We start from the raw sequence: 21759 nt of genomic DNA, 5'->3' as shown, positions 1-21759 counted from the left end.
TGATGAAGGGATTTTAGAGCCCGGCTGTCACTGTTCCTGTGGTTTGAGGTTAATCAGTACAATTGTACTTCTCGCGCAGGATTGATCTTGGCCAATTTATAAATCTTCTGTCTCTTTGTTTCTATAACCCATGAAACTTAAAAAGGGATGTGCTGAGACTTAATTGGTAAATACTTTATTGATTTTGTCATCAAAGGGAAGATGCTGCAGGATGGTCGAGTGTTACCGTGTTCCTGCAGATGAATGTTTGTTTCAAATGGGAGGTTATTCACGTCCTGTCTGGTATCGTTCTTTCTTTACGGAAGTGATCTACGTGTTTGGGGAACGTGAAAAATGAGAATGGTTTAGTCACTTGACAGCTTGAGGGACTTTGACGTGAAGTCTTGGGGTTCCAGACTTGCCTCAGCGCTGTGGGGTGACGCGGTTCTCTGGGGGATCGTGGGTCTGTGTCGTCTGTCTGCACAAAAGCGTAAAGGTAGGAGGGGGGAGCTCAGTGTCCCTTGGTCTGTGGAGGACCGAGCAGGGCGGCCGCGCTCATTTAGCAGAAACAATCACAAGACATCAAGTTGTACCCGATTGCAGGTTTTTTCCGCAACAGAACTGCAGAAGATACAGATGGAGCCTCAGCTGGGTTCCCAGGCAGTTCGGTGGCTGTTCTGTGCGTGGGGTGAAGTGACAGCGTAAAAAGCCGAGGAGTTAGGCTGGGGTTCTAACATACCAGCCTCTTCTTCTGCTTCCCACTTGGGCAGCCTGGTTGCCAGGAGTTTCAGATGAAAAACCGACCGCTTGACCGTGCTGTTTGCAGAACAAGGAAGCAGAGGATTAGGACAGCCAATCTTCTCCTAAAATTGTAGGTAGAGCTCTTAGCAGAGACCAGGCAGGGAAGGCTGTATTGCCATCCAAAAGGTGATAAATGGCGAGAGGAACTGAGAGATAAAACGCCGATACTTCTAAAGTATGCTAGAGAACTGAGGGATCTGCAGGATGTTCCGTAGAGAGCATCCCACAGTTTTTAATGTGCTGTTTTTGTAGCGTTAGTAAAATATTGCTTGGTTTATAAAAGCCTCTCTTAAAATTTCAGTAATGTTTTAGGTTATGCAGTGTTCCCGTGCACCCAAGGTGGATGTTAATCAGTGCTGCTGAACGAGCTGCTGAGACTTATTGCTTAATTAGAGCATATGCAAACCTATTTGTCAGAGTTGGCAGAGGCACATAGACCAAGCTTAAAATTGTGAGAATGCCTGAGCTCGGCTCTGGGGAGCTGCTCACAGCTGGTCTTTCTCTTCCCTGCTGCAGTTTTTCAATACTTTACCTTGTTTAGACCAAGACGAGAGTTCTGCCGTTTCTGTCTCGTAATAAGCAGTACCCATGCGCTGCTCTCCGTTCCCTGTCCCATTCGGGAGGGCAGTGGGTTTGCTGCCTGTTTACACACATCTGCACCTCTTGTGTTGGCAGCTCCTGGGTTTGCGGACGTTCGTGACCAAAACCTGCATTTTTTCTCCCAATCTTAGCAGCGTATGCCAATATTCTGGGTTATGTGGCATCAGCCTGGCGGTGACAGCCAGCGATCCACTGGCCTGTACTGGAGGTGCGTACCGTAAACCTATGGCACAAAACTCCGCCTGTATAGTCCCCTTTCTTGATGAGCCCTCGGTGCTTGGGCAGGTGTTGTAACCAGGACTGGTGAACCCGGAGGATTCAGGGAGATGCTGGACACAGTGTTTTTACCACAGGACTTGAGCTAAATTGAGTTGACTTAATAAAATCTTGATGCATTCCAGAGAGATTGTGAATTCATTAAGACCACGGCTGGACAATCTGTTCCCCTCCGCTCTGCCACGGCTGCTTTATAGCCATTGAAGAGAGTTGTCATTTACCTTTTCTGTTTAATTACTGTAAAGCTATTCCTCCTCCCCCATGATTTTATATTTTTCCCTGGCAGAGCGAGGCTCTGGGGAAATTAAACAGCAATTATTATGTTTGCTCACTCTGTTATACCATAACAGATACTTGAGGGTGAGCTGATGTGTTTGTGTGATTGGCTTCCATGGGAGCGGCAGGGCTGTCAGAACCTCTCAAATCCAGAAACGCAGCGTTAATCCTTTGTTTACCTAAGGCAAGACTAAGCACAAACACAGGGCACAGCTTGTATTGTGTATTTTACATTTGAAAACTGCTGATAAGGAGCGAGAAACCAGGGCACGCAGCGCTTGCTGGCGCTGGAGTTAGTTTGGTAAGGGTATGGAGGAGTTAGTCAGGCTTGTCCTGGTGTTTGGGGAAAAAATATGGGTGAGGGCGGTGGGTGAAAACGGTGGGAGAAGGAAGAGAAAGATGCTACACGCCGAGGAAATAATCTAATAAATGCAGGTGGCTGTGCTGGGTGAGGGAGGATGGGGCTGGTGGGCACCTGGAGACTGAACTGAACTGCAGAGGACGTCTCAGGGCTGCATCCTCCTGCAGGACGGGATCTGAACCATTTCCTTCTCTGTACAAATAATCCCTGCAACAGGGCTCGGAGGAGATGAAGCGTGACTCATTTCTATGTACCTACACCGCGGGGCGAAATGGCCTTGGCAGGAGAAGGCGAGAGATTGGAGGAGTTGTGAGCTCTGGATGTATTTTAGAATTGATGAAAGCTGAACCACGGATTTTAGCGGAGAACATATCCCCTCCGTCTTGCAGAAACTCCACTAGCGGCAGAGCAGATGTTGTCGAGGAAAGGTGGCGCTGGGTTAGAGAGCGACCAGCAAGGTCAGTGTTGGAGCAGCAGGTTCAGCCCTCCCTGGGCTTGGCTTGTGAGCCCCGAGTTTCATTTCCACCCGCCAGAGCCCTCCGTGCTCTCACCCCTTCCCTGATTTACCTCTGGAAATGAGGGGGATGTCACTCTTAAGTTGAGTGAGTATAATGACGCAATGAGGGATGGTTCAGTCTGCTTTATCTGGTGTGATTTTAGCACGCACGTCACTAGCAATACCCAGTTCCTGGCATGAAAAGCTTGACCGGAGACACACAGTGTGTTTCAGGTTGTGAGGTCAGGGCTGTTCCCCGGGTGTAGAACCACTGTCCAGACAACCAGATGGAGAGCAGCGGCTCCCACCGCCGGCTCGCAGTCGGTGCGGAGATGTGGGACGCGTTGACTGCGAGACCTTGCGGTGAGCTGAGATCACCGGGAACAAAATGATCATTACAGGCCATTCATGTCAGCAGCTTCATGCTTTTCTGTTTGCTTGCAAGCAAAACCAGCAGCTAATTTGCAAGGCTGCCTTTTGTAAAAGGGCCTTTTGATCAATGCGTGCCTGTGTTAATGTTTCAGTAGGCTATTGATTTCTGCAGCGCCTTTTGTTCCCTGAATTTATGTGCGATGGGTTTTGGCAGCGCACACTGTGCATGTTTGATTAAAGTTCATTTGACTTTGCTCGCAGTGAAGCTGGAAGCTGCTTTTACTCCCTGTTTGTAGAACCAGGGCTTTTCTGAGTTACTCCTTTGTGCTCCAGCTCCTGCCCCCCGTGCAGGCACCACCGCGCTGCTGCTAATCCTTCCACTCACCCCTCTCCAGCGTTTAATCCCTTAGGTAGACAATATAATATTAGATAGCCAGGCAGCTAACAAGACCTGGCATGGAATTTTTCCGGTGTAGTATGTGCCTAACCTGCGTGCACGTATAAAACATTAACGTTCTCTATGGATACTCCTCTCTGAGTTTTACTTCTCTGTTTTTATCAGAGAGTTACGTCATTTACCAAGTCACAACCCTGTGCAGTCTCACCATGGATTTATCTTCTGTATTTCACAGAATATTCTCCAATCCTTTTAATACACCCAGATTTGATAGGTGGGGTACGACTAGTTGTTAAATAAATTGGTTTCATCTTGACCTGCTTGCAGTTGAGACTCAAGTTTCCAGAGGGTCTCAGGGGAAAAAAGGCATTATGATCATGAGCTTATTATTTATAAATATACACCATTTATTTTTTAAAAGTCTGGTAGCGCATGTATAAGTTGTGAAACTTCCCTTGGGACCTTGCGACGTGTAAACAGAGCTCAGAGATGTTCCCGGTTGCTGTTTTATGATGGGAGGAGGACAGATCGGTGCGTGCTCTGTTGCCACGTGTCAGAGGACCCATCAGTTCACTGCCATAGAGACTTGGGATTTACTGACACCTCAGATTGGATATAAATGAATTTATAAGTAAAAAGTGGTGTTAGTTTCATTTGCAGGACACTTTCCACCTCTGACAAGCGTTGCCAAGCCTTTCCACAGAGCTCTGTGTGCCTCTGGGCACCGGCCAGATCCGCAGCTTGACAAACAGTCGCGCTGGATGGACTTTGAACCCGCTTAATGGACTCCAAGTAGAATGTTATTTCTAAAGCAAACACGTGCAGTTGAACAGGCGGCAGCAGAGCAGGGTGCTGGGGGCACAACTCCGTGTTCTTCCCAGGTCTGACATGGCTTAAATGCTCATCGCCAGCCTGCACCCGTTTTAGGTTTAGCTTATCCTCAGGAAAGAGTTTTGTATATATATTATTTTTCCTTTAATAGGGCTTTTGTCCTTCAGAATCAACAGTTGCAGGTAACGATTAATTTTGCCCATGTCTCCTCCTCTTTACCAAGTGTCGCTCCAAATACAATTTGGTGTGAACATGGTTGGAGCTTGTGCTGGAGATCAATCCCATCAATCCCAGTCTATAGCAGCGCCGATTAAAAATGCATTTATTCTGTCTATCGCCAGCAGTCAAAGTTGTGGTTATGTTCTCTTCCTGCTGTTTCTGGTTTTAAATCAGGCATTGGTAAAATTCACGTCTTAAATGTCAGCAGTTAATGCCTAGAACAACATCCTCCTTTTGTCTTTCAAGTGTTGCAGTGGTACAGATGTTAGTCAGGGCTGTAATTGCTTGTTCCAGGCCCTTGGGAGAGTTTGGATTAAGGGTGTGTCTTTATTAGACTCGACTTGAGTGATGTGCCCCGAGCACAGGCTGCAGGATTTCCCTGTGGAGGGAGCGGGCTGGGGCTGTGCTGTTTGATCACATAAAACGCAGTTCAAAGGAGGCCTTTTTGTGGGTAATTCAAGTATGTTTGTTCTCATGTTGATTTTTCAAGGGGCTGGTTAGAACTTCTCCATTATTTTCCTCTTGCGACTTGAAAGCAGCAACACCTTTTACCTTAGAGGCAGACAAGTCGCCAGGAAATGATGGGGTTTCAAAGTAAGAGAAAAGAGATTAAAACCACATGCTGTTCTTCGGTTCGGCGTTACATCCGCTACTTCCAATAGCAGCTGCTCCGGTTTTTGACTGTAAGCCAGATTCATTATGCTGTGAAATTATCACTCATTTCTCTAGGTGTACTCTTTTAACTGCTTAATTGATTTAGATGTGGGCATATATATTCAAATTAAAGCACAATTCACCGTAGTAGGGTTGAGTTATGGTTATAGACTTCTTGTTGAACATGTTTTTATTCTAACTTTCGGCTTCTTAAACAGGAATGCTAACAAATGTCTGTCTGCGGAATGTAGGTTGTCGACATGGCAGTATCGGTTTGAATTGATCCTCATTGTTTCTGTAAACACCCGAGAATCCTGAGCAGTTCTGTCCAACCTCTGGTCTTTTCCATGGGAGGAGTGACAAGGCATTTATGTACTTCTGTTCCTCCCCTGCAAAAGCAAACAAAAAATAACCAGGGTTATTTTTCCTGCCTTATCTAAAGAATTCTTTTGTCTGCCTGAAATACATCACGAAGCTTCCTGCAAAAATACACGTACGGAGAGCAAAAGGGAGGAAAAAAGCTGACGAGTCAGGTTTGCACGCCCCTCTAACATACTCCTTCTGTATTCGCAGGGAGAACTAATCACCTTCTATTACTATTGGAAGAAAACCCCTGAAGCAGCAAGTTCTCGAGCCCACCGTCGGCATCGAAGACAGGCTGTGTTTCGGAGGATTAAAACTCGAACGGCTTCCACTCCAGTCAACACTCCCTCCAGACCCCCCTCCAGTGAATTCTGTAAGTGGGAGCTGTAAGCAGCGCGTTTATCGCTGTTTAGATGCAGGGAGCAACAGTAACGGTGCTGAACCTCCACGTGGACGGAGCGAGGGAACGGAGTTCAGGCCGTTGCCCTCTCGTGTTCTGCCCCGTTATTCTGGAATGTGGTAGATGTCTTTGATCACCAAGCGCTTTCTGTGGTTCTTAAACATAAAAGCATCCTGTCAGGGTGGAAACGCGGCCCTGGCACTGAACCTCCCTGCGCTTTTCTTGGGTTTGTGTTGTGTTTTCTCCAGGCTTATTGCAGTAATGAGAAAAAGAACAAGACCCTCATCCCTTTGGGGGAAGGTCTTTGCATCCTTACTTGACCAGAACCTTCTGCTTGATCTCAGGCTGAGCTGCAGCCAGCGCTGGGATCTTAATGCTGCTTGGGAGAACTTTGACCGCGACTGAAGCGGAAGCATCTAAACAAAGAATAATTACCCAAAGCAGTGAGATGTGCTGCAGTGCAATGGTTATCATCAGTAACGTCCACACAGACACACGAAACCCAGCACGTTTCACCTGCCTTCTGATGCAGAGGCGCTGTCAGAACCTTATTCATGTGGTGGGCAGGCAGGGCAGAATTCTGGAGAGGGTGTGAGTGAGGGAGTGAGAAAGGACAATTAGCTTTTCCTTGCTGAAATCGGTAGGATTTATTGCCGATTTCTGTGTGCACAAGAAGTACGGAGCTCAGCTCAATCCAAGACACTCAGCGCTTCGAGAGCGCGTGGCTGGAAGGACCCATCTGTCTGGATCCCACATCAGGATGAGAATAAAAATCAGTTTAGTAAAAGAAAGCCAGTTCTAGGCTGGTGTCAGTTTTAAACACCTGCAAGAATTAATGTAGAAATGATGGTAGTGCTAGCAGCTACTGTTATTAAATGGGAGCCTGTGTTAATTGGAGGGGTAATGGGTTGCAGACAAACGCTAATGGCAAGTGCAGCGGAATCCCTCCCTCTCTAAAACCTGCATGTATTACAAAATACCCTCTTGGAACCTTCAGAAAACCAGCATGCTTGCATCAAGGACTTCTCTTCTAATTGAAGATGTGAACAAAAGAAGCCACAGAGCTTTCTGCTTGTGGCAATTTATAGACCTGTTACGTTGTGAATTTATAGCGGTGGTGCTGGAAGAATGCAGTGCTCACAACAAGAAAGGATTTACTCCCGAGTTGTTTTTAGAAGACAAGATACCGTTTTTGCAATGTCTGCAGGTTTTCAGTGGTTCAGATGGTGCTTTTTAGCTCACAGCCTTGTAATGGGTGAATTTGCTGTATACTGCTTGCCCCAAAGGGAAAGTGACCCTTTCCATATTCTCTTCATGAAATGTAAGTTTGCCACAGGTTAAACCTCTTACAGAGGCTTGCAACAAGGAACAGAAAGCTGGTAGTATCCTTGTAGTATCTCTCATCCAAAAGAATCACAACATGTTTTTCAAAGATGTAAGTTATATGCAAGCATTGTTTCTTCCACCCACAAAACACATGGAGCTCCTGGGCTAAATAAAGCTACTGTCTACCAGAGTATAGCAGCCAACGCCGTCTGCTTCAGGGGACAGTCTGGAAACAAGTGAAGCCACCACAGGATCTGTCTGTGGGATCCAGTAAAGTGGTATTTACGTGTAGAGGATTTAAGCTTCACCAGGTTCTAGAGGTAAACCTCATTCCTCTTGAAAATTGTGCACGAACAGTGTTTGAACAACAACTTAATTGGAAAAGTACCACGTAGTGAATGAGAAGTTCTGCTGATTGTATCGGTGCGTTCCCGGAATGCTCCGTTAGTCAGAATAGCGATCAGGCCTGGCCTTGCTTGGTCTGCAGAATGGGAAATAACGGCCGTCCAAGGGAAGGTGGTTGTAGGAAGTCATAAAATGTATGGAAGAACTGTTATTAATGGTTATTTTAGTGAAGTAAGAGGAAAGATGAAATCCTGCTGAGTTTATTTCTCATTTTCGTCTTGTTCCCTTGTTCTGTCCGTGTCCAGTGGACCTGAGCTCGGCCAGCGAAGATGACTTTGACAGCGAGGACAGCGAACAGGAGCTGAAGGGCTACGCCTGTCGTCACTGCTTCACCACCAGTACGTGCCCCATCCCCTCCTGCATTTCTCTCCCGTTCAATGCCGGTTCATTCAAGCAAGAGCGGTTCGTGTACACGCACAGCTGCTCAAAAATATGTGCGGTTGAATCAGCTAAAATGCAGCGTTCCCAGCGGAGTTAATCATGCTTTGCCATCGCAAATTAATGTTGCAGTGACAAAGGAGAATCCTGAGAGGTTAGACATTTATACGGGAAAAAAAAAATCTATGTAATCTATATAATCCATTTGTGATACAACAAATCGATATTGGACTGTGACTGTCACATGTAAAACTTGTTTACGCTGCACCAAATCTCTTCTGCCTCGTTCCTGAAGGTTGGCTGAGATTTGGGCAACGCATGGAAGCGCGAACCCAAAAATAGGGAAGGAAATGAGAAATGTATAGCTCAGTTCACTGAAGAAACCCCAGCTCTGGAGAATAATAGCTGTTGCTTTTTCTGCCCCCAGCCTCCAAGGACTGGCACCACGGCGGGCGGGAGAACATTCTGTTGTGCACCGATTGTCGCATTCACTTCAAAAAGTACGGAGAGCTGCCGCCCATCGAGAAGCCCGTGGACCCCCCACCCTTTATGTTTAAGCCCGTCAAAGAGGAAGATGATGGACTCAGTGGAAAGCATAGCATGAGGACAAGGCGCAGTCGAGGCTCGGTAGGCGTAACCCTTGCAATGCAGCTTCTCCTGTAAAGAAGCGTTGTCTAGAAGTGTCGAAAGTCTAGAATGACGCTTTCTCCGTCTTGCTTGTTTGCTGTGGTGCGTGCCTGCTGCTGCTTGTGTGTGTGAGATTCGCAGAGCTTGGGCTTGCTGCTGAAAAAGGAGCTGAAATGTCTCTTCTGCAAGTCAAACGTGTTATTTCTATGTGTTTACTGATGGGCAGTGGACCGTCATCATAAGGGGGCACTTGGCCAGTGTGTCGTTCCAGGTTTTGGATGGATGGATCCTGCCAGAGACAAGCCCTTCTGCTTATTTTAAAGGAAGACTTTTAAAAAATTAAACGCTATTCATGTGCTCTCCTCATATTACAGGAGCGAAAATCTCCTTACAGATGTGCATGCGTGCGTTTTACAAAGAAAATGTAGCATGCGAACAGCAGCAGCCTTGGAACATCTTTTTAATGTCATTCCTAGCAGACACCACTAAATAAAATAGTTGGCACTTCATGTTTTTGAGTAGGCAAGGAAAAAATTTAGCAATGTTGAATGCTCTTGGTTTTCCACTTCTCAAGCTTATAGGGGGAGTGCTCCATCCGCACCCTGCGGTAAGGCAGAAAAACCAAGAGGTTGGGCAAACTGACCCCTTTTTCTTTCTGTTGAACAAACAGATGTCTACGCTACGCAGTGGTCGTAAAAAGCAGCCAGCCAGCCCCGATGGTAGAACCTCGCCGATCAACGAAGATATCCGTTCCAGCGGCCGCAACTCTCCCAGCGCGGCCAGCACCTCCAGTAATGACAGCAAAGCGGATTCGGTGAAGAAATCCACCAAGGTAGAATTGTCCCGTTCTTCTGTTTTGTTAGGACTGGACACCTGAGGCTTTTCAGTCACCTAAATGAGGTTCTGCGGGGTCAGGGAGTCTCTGGGTGACCTGGAAATTCCTGCTTGTGTGGATAAGCAAAAACCAATGTAGTGGTGCATCGGACTGATGCTTTGTTCCTGTACGTAAGGATGTGCAGTGATAAAAACCATTAAAGCATCCCCACATAACCTCACTGCTCTCACAGTAAAGTAATCCTTTGATTTTTGGATGCAAATGCAAGCATTAGGCTCACGGAAGTAATGCAGATCAGAAATGCTGGATATATCAGACAAGTAGACAGTTTGGGGGATTTTTTTTGTTAAGCAATACTTAATCTTTGTTTACAAAGGAATATGAATATGTAGTAATTGAACTTACATACAGAAAGCCAGTAAGAGAAGTATATTTGTTTGATTTTTCAGAGCAAGCTGACAGTTCAGTCTGGTTAAGGCTGCACTTGATGTCCCTTTTTCCTTCTGGCTTGTGTCAGAAATGCGTGCAGGGTGGATGCGCAAACCACCCTTGGGTTTCTGTCCGCAGAAGTCAGATTGCTCCATAGGAACTCTTTGTGTTTATTTGGATTAAATATGGTGCCACTGCCATGTGCTCAGTTTACTTTTGCATTTACGTCACTGGTAACTTGCGTTCTGCTTCCTTTGTGGCAGAAGATAAAAGAAGAGGTTTCTTCTCCTCTCAAGAACTCCAAGAGGCAGCGGGAGAAGGCGGCGTCTGACACCGAGGAGCCCGACAGGGCCAACGCCAAGAAATCCAAAACCCAAGTGAGTCCCACGGAGGGATATTTTCACTTAGGAGGTTGGTTTGAGAGTGGGAGGGCGTGCAAACCCAGTAACAAACCAAAAACATGAAATCAATTTAAGCCACAGCAAACTGTAACTTAATCTGTGGCTGGAAAGCGACCCATATTATAATATGTTCTTTCTATTGCAAAACAGTGGAATGATGCAGGGTAAGTCCAGAGGTCCTTTTTCTTTTAATATCAGTATCTACTATACAGGAGTCCACTTGGATTCTTTTCTGCTGCCTCCTTGTTTTTTTTTAATGGAAATTTCCTTCTTCTGTGGCAAGTTGGAAGACCAGCTCTGGAGTTGTCTTAGTGCAGTGATCCCAGAGCTCGTTTGAAGTACTTTCAGGATGTCTTCTCAGCTCTGTGTGACTGAGCAGGTTCACTCTGGGCGCAGGGTTTGGGAATTCTGGCACTGAGCTTTCCGTATGACACAAGCACAGAATGGTTGAGGTTGGAAGGGACATGGACGTCATCTAGCCCACCCCCCTGCTCAGGCAGGGCCACCTGTTGTCTTTGCTCCCTCCCTTTGGATATTGATGTTGCCCGTGCAGTTTTAAGACCTCTGAGGTTCAAAAGGTGATAGTTGCTCTTGTGTGTGCACAGCACGTGTGATAGATTCCATCCTTCGGCATGCTGTGGTGTTCTCTGTGCAGTTTCCTCATGCACGCTGGTTGTTGTTCCCCCTCTCCCTGCAGGAGATCAGCCGGCCGAACTCTCCCTCGGAGGGCGAGGGCGAAGGCGAGAGCTCCGACAGCCGCAGCGTCAACGACGAAGGGAGCAGCGATCCCAAGGACATCGACCAGGACAACCGGAGCACGTCCCCCAGCATCCCCAGCCCCCAAGACAATGAGAGTGACTCGGATTCATCCGCTCAACAGCAAGTGCTGCAGGCACAGCCCCAAGTGCTCCAGGCACAGAGCGCTTCTGGCCAGGCTCCCCCTCCCATGCCACCCATACCAGCGCAGTTACCAGCATCGCTGCCGGCGGCGTCGAGCGCCACTGCAGCCCCGCCGCAGGTCTCGCCGTCAGCATCCCAGCCCCCCGGGCAGCCCCAGGCCCCTGCGCCGCCGCCTCCGCACTCCCACATCCAGCAGGGCCCCAGTCTGCACCCCCAGAGACTCCCCTCGCCGCACCCGCCGCTGCAGCCCCTGAGCGTCCCGCAGAGCCAGCCCGCCCCGGCCTCCTCGCAGCCGCACTCGCAGCCCGCGCTGCACGGCCAGGCCCAGCCGGCCCCTCACGGCCTGCAGGCTCAGCCCCTCCTGCCTCATCCTGTTCCTTCCCAGCCCTTCTCCCTCCCCACTCAGTCATCTCAGTCTCAGGTTCCCCTTCAGACACAAGCCCCATCCCATTCTCACTCGGCTCTCCAGGTCGCGCAGCCCGTCCTGCCGAGCGCCGGCTCCCTGCAGCAGGCGCAGCCCCCGCGGGAGCAGCCGCTGCCCCCCGCGCCCATGGCCATGCCGCATATCAAACCTCCCCCTACCACCCCCATCCCGCAGCTCCCCACTGCTCCGTCCCACAAGCACCCTCCTCATCTCTCCGGCCCTTCTCCGTTCTCGATGAACTCCAACTTGCCTCCGCCACCCGCTTTAAAACCTCTGAGCTCCCTCTCGACTCATCACCCTCCGTCTGCGCACCCTCCTCCTCTGCAGCTGATGCCCCAAAGCCAGCCGCTGCAGTCTTCGCCAGCCCAGCCTCCCGTGCTGACGCAGAGCCAGAGCCTTCCCCCCCCTGCTAATCACCCCCCGTCTGGACTCCATCAGGTATCCTCCCAGCCCCCATTTTCTCAGCACCCCTTTGTCCCAGGAGGGCCACCTTCCATCACCCCTCCGTCCTGCCCCTCCACGTCCACGCCGCCCGCTGTGCCTGGCATCCCGCTGCAGACCTCGGTCTCCACGTCGGCGGCTTCTGGTGGAAACGTGCCGGTGGTGACGGCCTGCACGCTACCGCCCATTCAAATCAAAGAAGAAGTCCCGGATGAAGCCGAGGAACCAGAAAGCCCTCCCCCTCCACCCAGAAGTCCTTCCCCAGAACCTACCGTGGTGGATACACCGAGTCACGCCAGTCAGTCAGCCCGGTACGAGGTGCTGCTTTGATGTGCTCCGTTTTTCGGTGTAGCAGGACGCTCCCAAAGGCTGAGAAATGAGCTCCTGTGCGAGCTGGGTGTATTTTACATGTGCACCTCAGCAGCCTTTCTTTCTAGGATGATTTTGCTCTGTTTTTTTGCTGGAATGGGGCTGTTTCAGCCAGGGCATTGCAGTTTGTAATTTTAAGAGGGGTTTATACTCTGCTTGTCTGCGGAGTAATACGGTACAATTAGTTTTCTCATGGCTTTCAGGGCAGCTGGTGGTGCTATTGTGTAAGTGTAGAGTGACACTTTGTTTTTTTGACATACAGTTCTTGAATCCCAGGTTCTTGCATCTTTCCCAGGACTAAGCTCTTTGTGTGTTGTTTCTTTCAGGTTCTATAAGCACCTGGACCGTGGCTATAATTCATGCTCAAGAGCAGACTTATACTTCATGCCTCTGGCGGGATCAAAACTGGCCAAGAAGAGAGAAGAGGCCATTGAAAAGGCCAAAAGGGAAGCGGAACAGAAAGCCAGAGAAGAGAGGGAGAGAGAAAAAGAAAAAGAGAAGGAAAGAGAGAGGGAGCGGGAGCGTGAAAGAGAAGCAGAAAGAGCTGCGGTACGTGTATTTGTAGCGAAGAGCCTGCCTGCGACTGTCTCCTCTTTGAAGGAAGTGGAAAATTTCTACTCCTGGTTTGTTTCTGATGTGTGAGAAGCCAGCACAGCTGGGGATAACTAAGCCAAGTATTTATGTTTCCTTGCAGTAGAAAAACACTCTGTGCAGATTTAGTTAATGCCTTTGTGTATCTTGTACTACTGTGCAGGCACAAGAGTGCTGTCTGCTGGAAAAGGGGCATCTGAAGACTTTGTAAATTCAAAGTAGACTTAGTTAAAGGCACGTAACTTTATTTTTATGGGGAGACCGAAACTTCAGTCTTGGTATAAAGAGCCAGTACAACTAATCCCTTTTTCTGTGGCCTGTCAGAAAGGAATGATTGCTTTCGGGCCCACAGAATTGGTAGGTTGGTAATGACATTATTGATGCTGAAAAAGAAGGTGCTGAAGTCTTCCTAGTCTGTGGTGCATTTCAGAGATCTGAATCATAGCGACGTGTTTCTGTAGGATTATAAAAATCAGGTTATGGCATCTGTCTATTAAGAGATGTGTCATGTATGGGAACTTTGTTTTGGGGTAGGGATCCTTGGGCGATTGCTTGGGTGAACTGTGCTTGTTGCCCTCCTCAGAAGTGCTGTGCTGCTCTGGTACAAAAAGGGAGAGCAGGATGCGAAGTCCTGATGTGACAGGAGTGGGATTTGTTGTGTTGCACGTCATAGAGATGAGTTTCCTTGGGCTTAGTAGGTTTTAGGATACAAGTGAGTGTGGAGAGGAGGAACACACTGCAGACAGGACCGTCAGTCTGGGGTGATGTGTGGCAGCTGTTGCCCGTAGCTGTGACATGTTGACCAGTTGAACTAACCTCGGTTCCCCCGTTCTGTGCAGCAGAAGGTATCCAGCTCCTCCCATGAAGGTCGTCTCGGAGAGTCCCAGCTCAGCGGGCCAGCGCATATGAGACCTTCATTCGAACCTCCCCCGACAACCATTGCTGCCGTACCACCTTACATCGGCCCAGATACACCCGCTTTACGAACACTGAGTGAATACGCCCGTCCTCATGTCATGTCACCAACAAACCGCAATCATCCCTTCTTCGTCCCCCTGAACCCCACCGATCCGCTTCTGGCCTACCACATGCCTGGCCTCTACAACGTGGATCCCACCATTCGGGAACGAGAGCTGCGAGAACGGGAAATCCGGGAGCGAGAAATCCGGGAAAGGGAGTTGAGAGAGAGGATGAAACCTGGCTTTGAGGTGAAGCCGCCAGAGCTCGATGCACTGCACCCAGCTACGAACCCCATGGAGCATTTTGCCAGGCACGGCGCTCTGACTATTCCCCCAACAGCAGGACCTCACCCGTTCGCTTCCTTCCACCCGGGTTTGAACCCCCTGGAAAGAGAGAGACTCGCGCTGGCAGGCCCCCAGTTACGGCCTGAAATGAGCTACCCTGACAGACTGGCGGCAGAGAGAATACACGCTGAGCGGATGGCGTCGCTGACAAACGACCCCTTGGCGCGGCTCCAGATGTTCAACGTGACACCTCACCATCACCAACACTCGCACATACACTCGCATTTACACCTACACCAGCAGGATCCCTTACATCAAGGTGAGCCCAGGGAAAGGGGCCAGGATCCCAGGGATCCTCTCTCGTGAGCTGTTAGCAGAAATCTACCCAAAACGGGCAGCCTGCGGCTCTGGAATTCAAGTAGCGAAATCCCTGTTGCCTTTTGTGCGATGTGACTTGTGCTGTATGAGGTTGTGATAACTGAAATGCAAACTATTTTTGGGGGAGAGTGGACCAATAATGGTGATAAATGATGGTGACAGTACAGCGATTTTCATGGACACTGCACACTGTCACTGTAAAAGGTTTGCTGTTTTCTTGTGGTTTGGGTTTTTTCAGTACTGGTGTCCTAGAGCACCAGCTTACGGTGACGTCTGGCATACAGTGGGTGAAGGGAATTTGTCAGGAGAGATGTCACGGAACTGCTAACACTGCTAATGGCTCTTACGGTATGAGTTATAGCTGGTAAGGAGCTGAAACTGGTGTTTCCATATAGGAGCTGGAAAAAAATAGGAGAGAAACACTTCATCTCTTTGGCCATTTGATGTGCCAACCATCTGGCCTTAGTTGAGCTGAAATTCTCTATTGCAATTCTCACAAGAGCCATGTACATTGAGGGGTTGTCATCTTTTTAGCTACAGTGTATTTTTATGTGTGGAAATCTTTTTCCCAAACTATGTAATAGTCTCAAAAATGGCTTGATGCCTTGCTCATTTCTAAAGCAAGCTGCATGGTTACTCTTCTGGAAGTGGTTACTTGTCTGGAAGCAGAATTGTTCTGATTTTCTGGTGGCAGACTGGAGAGCGCACAGCAAGCAAGGCATCAGGTGCGGTGGCTGCTAAGGAAGGAAGAAAAATTCCAAGTAGTTGGAAGTGCAGCGTCTGGTGCAGCTGGCTGCAAATGTGGTGTTTGTGCGAGCGGATATAGCATACTTCACTTCAGAGCAGTGTGCGTTAAACGGAGCTGGGACGTCTGTGTTTTGGAGTTTGGAAGGAGTTGCAGTGCTGCTGCAGAGCCAGATTGTATAGCAAGGAACGAGCAGGGTCTTGTGAGACTGTTAAGGATGGGGGTTACAGGGAGGAGATGATAGCGCTGAGTATCAGCATTAAACCTGCTGTCTGAGACTGCACAAATCACAGTTTGAGGCAGGTTGGCATACCCCGTTTATAGCAGAAGGAATTTGTCATAGATCATGTCTGTACAAGGACTCTGTTGTCAGGTAAGTCAGCACCTCTGTGCAGGTAAGTCCAGGTGCTCCCCGGTTATTTGTTCTGGACAAAAATCTGGCAAGTGCGTTGTCACTCTCAGTCTAGCAAGACACAAAGCCAGGTCAATCAATTGTCAAGGCTATTAACTGTATTTGAAAAGTAATGTGGCTTTAATCTTGGCCGCCAGGTTACAATACAGTGAGGGGCTCCTGAATGTTTCAGGTAGTTCTGAACAGAGTGTAACGTGACCACACGTTTCAGATAGCAGCTGAGGGAGAGTTGTGTTACCGGAGCTGTATTCCTCCCATTTGTGGTTCCTCTGCAGTCTGCTAACAGCCTAACGTGCTGAGATTGCAGAGAGGCTGATAAATAAGTATTTTTCAGGTTTGCCGGTGTCTTTTTTCATCATATTGGTAAAGTGGCATCAGAGGCTGTCTGCAGGGTGGTGACAGTGTCATCTTTTGCAAACGAAGGGTTTCGTTTTGGCCATCAGGTAGTATTCGTAAAGTCGGGAGGATGCTTAAATGCTTTTGTACTAAATGCCACTAGAGATCCTTCAATTTTATTTGTGTAAAGGGGAAATAGGAGAGAGTTTTGGTGAAATTTTTCTAAATGTTGACCATCTTTGCTGTTTTTCCCTATTGCTTTGTGAATTTCTTTTTTCTGTAGAAACTGAAAGCCCCTGGGTTGTGCTTGAACAGTTAAGACTGTTTGGTAAGCAGATGTCACTTGAAGACAGAAAAGTGGGTTTCAGATTGGATTGGTTCCTGGTAATTACATGCCAGTTAGGCCAGTGACGATCCAGCTCAAGACTAACAGGGCATTTGATCTTCCAACAGTGAGCGGTACTTCCCAAAGCAGTTGATTGCTTGCTTTCTTTCCTTCTTTTAAAGGTTCAGCAGGACCTGTTCACCCGCTGGTGGATCCTTTAGCAGCTGGACCCCATTTGGCACGTTTTCCCTACCCACCTGGGACCATCCCCAACCCATTGCTAGGGCAGCCACCTCACGAGCATGAAATGCTCCGACATCCAGTCTTTGGTGAGAGCATTTTATGGTCCTTTATGAAGGTTGGCTCTGGATCTCAACTGTCATCTTTAACTTTTCTTCTGGGTCTTAGCGTTTCTTGGGAGAGGAGTTGAGCTGTAACTTGGGTTACAGGCAGAGGTTGGTTGGTTTAGGGAAAAGAAAGATTCATGGGACAACTCCCTTATGAGGAAAGGCTGAGGGAGCTGGGGCTCTGGAGCTGGACAAGAGGAGACTGAGGGGTGACTCATTCATGGTTACAGATATCTAAAGGGGGAGTGTCAGGAGGATGGAGCCAGGCTCTTCTCAGTGACAACCAGTGATAGGACAAGGGGCAATGGGTTCAAACTGGAACACAAGAGGTTCCACTTAAATTTGAGAAGAAACTTCTTCCCAGTGAGGGTGGCAGAGCCTGGCCCAGGCTGCCCAGGGGGGTTGTGGAGTCTCCTTCTGTGCAGACATTCCAACCCGCCTGGACACCTTCCTGTGTAACCTCATCTGGGTGTTCCTGCTCCATGGGGGGATTGCACTGGATGAGCTTTCCAGGGCCCTTCCAACCCCCTGACATTCTGGGATTCTGTGAACTCTTTGCAGGCCTCATAAGTGTTTAAAAGCGAGCATCTCTTTCCTAGGTACTCCGTATCCGCGAGACCTGCCCGGTGCCATTCCACCGCCCATGTCAGCGGCCCACCAGCTGCAGGCCATGCACGCCCAGTCAGCAGAGCTGCAGAGACTGGCCATGGAGCAGCAGTGGTTGCACGGCCATCCTCACATGCACGGCGGGCATCTACCGAGTCAGGAAGATTATTACAGGTGAGAGGCGCGGTGAAGGCGTTGGGGGGCTCAGGGGTGCTACAACTCCCTTTGTCTTTCTCCACATTCTGTCTTTTTTCTTGTGAATTACTGCCTTTCTAACTAGGGGCTGGGTTACTGGCCTCACGCAATTATGGAGGATGGTAAAGCTCTACTAAGACTTAGTTGAGCATAGGTGATAGGGCAGATTGGAACCCACATCCAAATTACTGGCACAGGATGTAAACTAGTTGAGTCTTACATTGCAGAATTACCTCTGATTGGTGTTTTTAGTATGATACTACGATTGCTGCTTCCACATCTCTCTTGAGATCAGTGGAGGAGGATGGATAAAAGCTTTATGAATGAGAAGAGGGGAAGAGTTCACTAAATCTTAAGAAATTACTAAAGACAGTAGGAAGATGAAATGCATGAATAATACAGATCCTGCATTCTCAACTGAGAATGCCTGGATGAATCATGCGAGTTCTTTCTCCACAGTATATGGTGTGGATAATAGGGTGGTTCTCTGCTTGGCCACCACCTCACCTCCTGTTTGCAGTGACCGCTGGCAATATGTCAAGAAGGAGAAACAAAAGCCACCGTGTCTGTGGGGAGCGAGGACGTTTAGGAAGCAGCACATTAAACAGCCACGGGGTTGGCAGGAAGGCGAGTTCTCTCTGAAGCGTCACGACGCCTCCTTCGCTTTGTTAAAATGAGTTTTTCTTTCTCTTTCAGTCGACTGAAGAAAGAAGGCGACAAACAGTTGTAATAAATTATTTATTTGTAATGCTGGCTGTGGAAACCCTAGTCCTTGGGAAGGAGCAGAACATTTTTACATACAATAAGAGCTACAAAAGGAAAAGAATATCTTATAAAGATTTCTTTATATATTTAAAACAACCACCCGACAAGTAGAGACTTATCAGCATAGTGTTCATTTGTAGAGAAGATTTCTCAAGACTGGTGTGGGTCTCCCTGCATGACAACGTATTCAGAAGCCTATTGAAAATACAGGACTGTGTGGAATATTCAGAGAACTTCCTGCAATCTTGGTTTTTTTTTTTGTTCTTCTTTGTTCTTTTTTTGTTTTCCTGTTTTCTTTCCTTTTTCTTACTAGTTTGGTTTGAGTAGGTGCTAGAATCAGGTTCACAACACGAGTCACTGTGCGTAAAGAGACACTCAATGCATCTATACTATTAAAAAAAAAACAAGGATTGCAAGTAGGTGACATAACAAGCTCTGAATGCAAGTGCTATAATAATTAAAATCTACTTTTATTTTAATACATTGTAGGAAATCTTCATGATTTTAAAGAGAGCTCAGTTCTGCAGCATGGCTTTTTAAGTCTGTAAATAACTTTTTTGGGTAGAGGGGAGAAACAAAGCAAAACAAAACTCCAGAAATGTTTATCTTGATTTTCAGTACCATCACAAATTGTGAATTCCTACCTGGTATTGACAGAATACAGAGTTGATTTTTTAATAAAATATATATATATAATTATCCCTTTAATTAAAGGGGACGCTGGGTATCAATAATTTCAAATGGATAAAAGCTTGAAATTTGGTTTGTTACCAACAATAAGCATTAAAGGGAGTTGCAGGGATAACGTTGCAAATGACTGTTTCTGTTCCTGTTTCTTGGCTCGTTTGGGTTCGTGGGGTTTTTCGTTAGTGTTACATCTCTCTGTTCTGCAGATGCTTTCTGTGGAGTTGGGTTTCTCAGCAGTCCAGGTGTCCCTTGGAACCAGCTTCCCCTTTTGATGCCTCCGTCAAGGGTTCGTTGTCAATGTGGCCATAATACGTCTCTTTCCTATTACCTTTTGAAACTTAATCTAACTCCATTGGTTTTAGACTTTAGGCAAAAGTTCAAAGAAATAATCTGTTCTAAAATCTCTTTTTTAAGCTTTTCCATGGCTCAAACTAGCACAGCCAGAATTTTGTATGCACGCAGATATTTTTGGAGGACGTGCTCTTTCTGGCCTCTTAGGTTTGATATGTTCTTAAGAAACGTGGATAGGCAGCTGAGTATTCTTGAAGTTCTTTTGCAAAGACCAGTCTGTATTTTCTCTTTGACTGTTTTAGTTTTGGTTTTGTAAGCAAACACTTTTTAACTGCCACCAGTGTTCTGTATCTCAGGAACTTAACGCTTCGGAATTAACCAGATATATGGACAGTAACATTTACTGACTCCCAACACACCAGGTCCTTGCGGAATAACTCCTGTTGGCTGATTCCCATGTGGATGGTAAAAGGAGAGGAATACACAGGCCAGTGAGCATTATTTAGGAGACAACTCCGCTTACTGTCTAGGCAGATTTTTAATTTGTTTTCACTGTTTTGCCATGAATTTTCTTTGCCAGAGCAGCGGGCGATGCAGCCGATGGACATCTGATCTGCTGGCTGTTGTTTATTCTGCTGGTGCACAAGTTCCCCCCATTCTCTCTCTCAACTCACGAGTGCTCTCTCTGCTGTTGTAGACTGTTCTGTGTGATGGTTGTGTCATAGGACTGTTCCGAGCCACGCGTGATAAGCTTGTAGTTAATCATAATCTGATGGAAGGCAGGGCACGCACAGCGCTTCATCCACCTCACGGTCTCAAACCACTCTCAGTGCCCGAAGATCGCTGGCGGACGGTCAGTAACATGAATTTACCATTTGCATTGAGGTACTCTAGCTCTGCTTAAGGCAATAGGAGAGGAAGGAGACCTATTTCACCTGATGTTGACCTTCCTTTTTTTCTGTCCTCCATTCCAGATTTCTCAGTGCAAAAGACCTGCAGTAGCGTTTAATGAGTTGCACCCGCTCTGTTTGAACTCTGTTAGGAGGAGCAGCTAGTGAGTATTACTGAGATTTGGAAAGCGTGAGGTCAATCTAGAATCGAGGACGGTAAAGCCTTCAGTTGCTGTCTGCAGTGGTCAGGTGAAATGGTTTTCTTCTGAGTAATAAGTGGGTTTTGCTTCTGCTAACAGTGGGCAGGTAGTGAGAGCAGTCTGCTCAGCAGAGAGAGTGCCTCGCTTGACTTTAAAGGTCGAATCAGGCACATTTCAGTTAAGCTTCCCCTCCTTGTTTTTACCGTGTGGAATTCGGGAGCTTGGGGGAGTTCAGCCACTTCAGCCATTTCTTCCGATCCTTCTCTTTTGCTGTTATTTTTAGCTATAGTTCTTATTAAAAAAAAAAGAAAAGCTAATTGCCTCCGATGGTCCTCTCTTTTATTTTCCAGCTGAAGTTTGCAGTCTGTTCAAAAGCAGTTCATTCAGCTTTTTCTTTCTTATTTTTAAATTTAGAAAAGCATTCTGATAATTTGTGGGAGTTTCTTGTTCACGTTATTCAGCAAATAAGCACTGAATTTCTTCCATGTTAGAGCAATGATTAACTACAACTTTACATGCAGTGGTTTCTGAAGCCATCTTGGTGTTTGATGCCCTGTTAAAACAACCCAGACCTGTTGGTTTTCTTTTATAAATCTCTCTTATTTTTCCTCTGTTTTCAAAGTTTATTTTTAAATTTTACTTTAGTGTTTTTGAAACGTCTCTCTTGTTCTATGTTGTCATGGTTGAGCTTGTTTCACTGCACCGTTAAAGCAGAGTGTACATTCTGACTGCTACATTTATATATATCTTGAAGCTTAATGTATATATGAGTAGTTTGCCATGGGATAACACAGTGTAAACAGAGTAGAAACCCAGAAAATCGTGACTTCTGTGTTCTCTCCATTTGAGTATTTTGTAATTTTTTCGAACTATTTGTGGACATAAATAAAACCAAGCTACACTACAGCAGCCAGGTCCTGCCTGCGAGCGAAATGTGTCTGTTGATTGTTGTTAGTGGGAAAAGAGTTCTTTTTACCTGGGATAATCCGGGATGCCGGCGTGGCCATCTTGTCTGTCTCAAAGCTGTCTTGTCTGTCTCTATTTTTAACTTGAGGTCATTTCTTTTCTAATTTACAGCACACAAAACACCAACATCACGTCCAGTTCCACGAGGTACATTTGTGCTCTAGGGCCGTACTGCATAACTTTGGTGTGTTTTTCCATAAGTTAAGCAATCAAATTGGTAA

At 47.2% G+C, this 21759-nt stretch overlaps 1 protein-coding gene across 8 annotated transcripts in view; it reads left to right on the top strand.

Annotated features, from left to right (window-relative positions):
- RERE (arginine-glutamic acid dipeptide repeats) overlaps positions 1-21505 on the top strand; it is a 166211-nt gene extending 144706 nt beyond the window's left edge. For 6 of the 8 annotated variants that reach the window (XM_065037952.1, XM_065037946.1, XM_065037947.1 and 3 more), the window contains 11 exons: positions 5836-5998; positions 8002-8094; positions 8562-8761; positions 9432-9593; positions 10289-10402; positions 11124-12502; positions 12887-13109; positions 13991-14714; positions 16774-16920; positions 17538-17718; positions 18436-21505. In XM_065037952.1, coding sequence (XP_064894024.1) covers positions 5836-5998; positions 8002-8094; positions 8562-8761; positions 9432-9593; positions 10289-10402; positions 11124-12502; positions 12887-13109; positions 13991-14714; positions 16774-16920; positions 17538-17718; positions 18436-18469 — 3420 coding nt within the window. In that variant the 3' untranslated portion in view covers positions 18470-21505. The remainder of the gene's footprint in view (positions 1-5835; positions 5999-8001; positions 8095-8561; positions 8762-9431; positions 9594-10288; positions 10403-11123; positions 12503-12886; positions 13110-13990; positions 14715-16773; positions 16921-17537; positions 17719-18435) is intronic. The other 2 variants (XM_065037951.1, XM_065037950.1) reach the window with 2 other exon arrangements.
- Positions 21506-21759: the final 254 nt, after the last annotated feature.

The sequence above is a fragment of the Columba livia genome, chromosome 21, assembly GCF_036013475.1.
Source record: "Columba livia isolate bColLiv1 breed racing homer chromosome 21, bColLiv1.pat.W.v2, whole genome shotgun sequence".
Taxonomy (NCBI): domain Eukaryota; kingdom Metazoa; phylum Chordata; class Aves; order Columbiformes; family Columbidae; genus Columba; species Columba livia.
The sequence above is the reverse complement of the archived record's forward strand: the minus strand, read 5'-3'. Positions and strand labels throughout refer to the sequence as shown.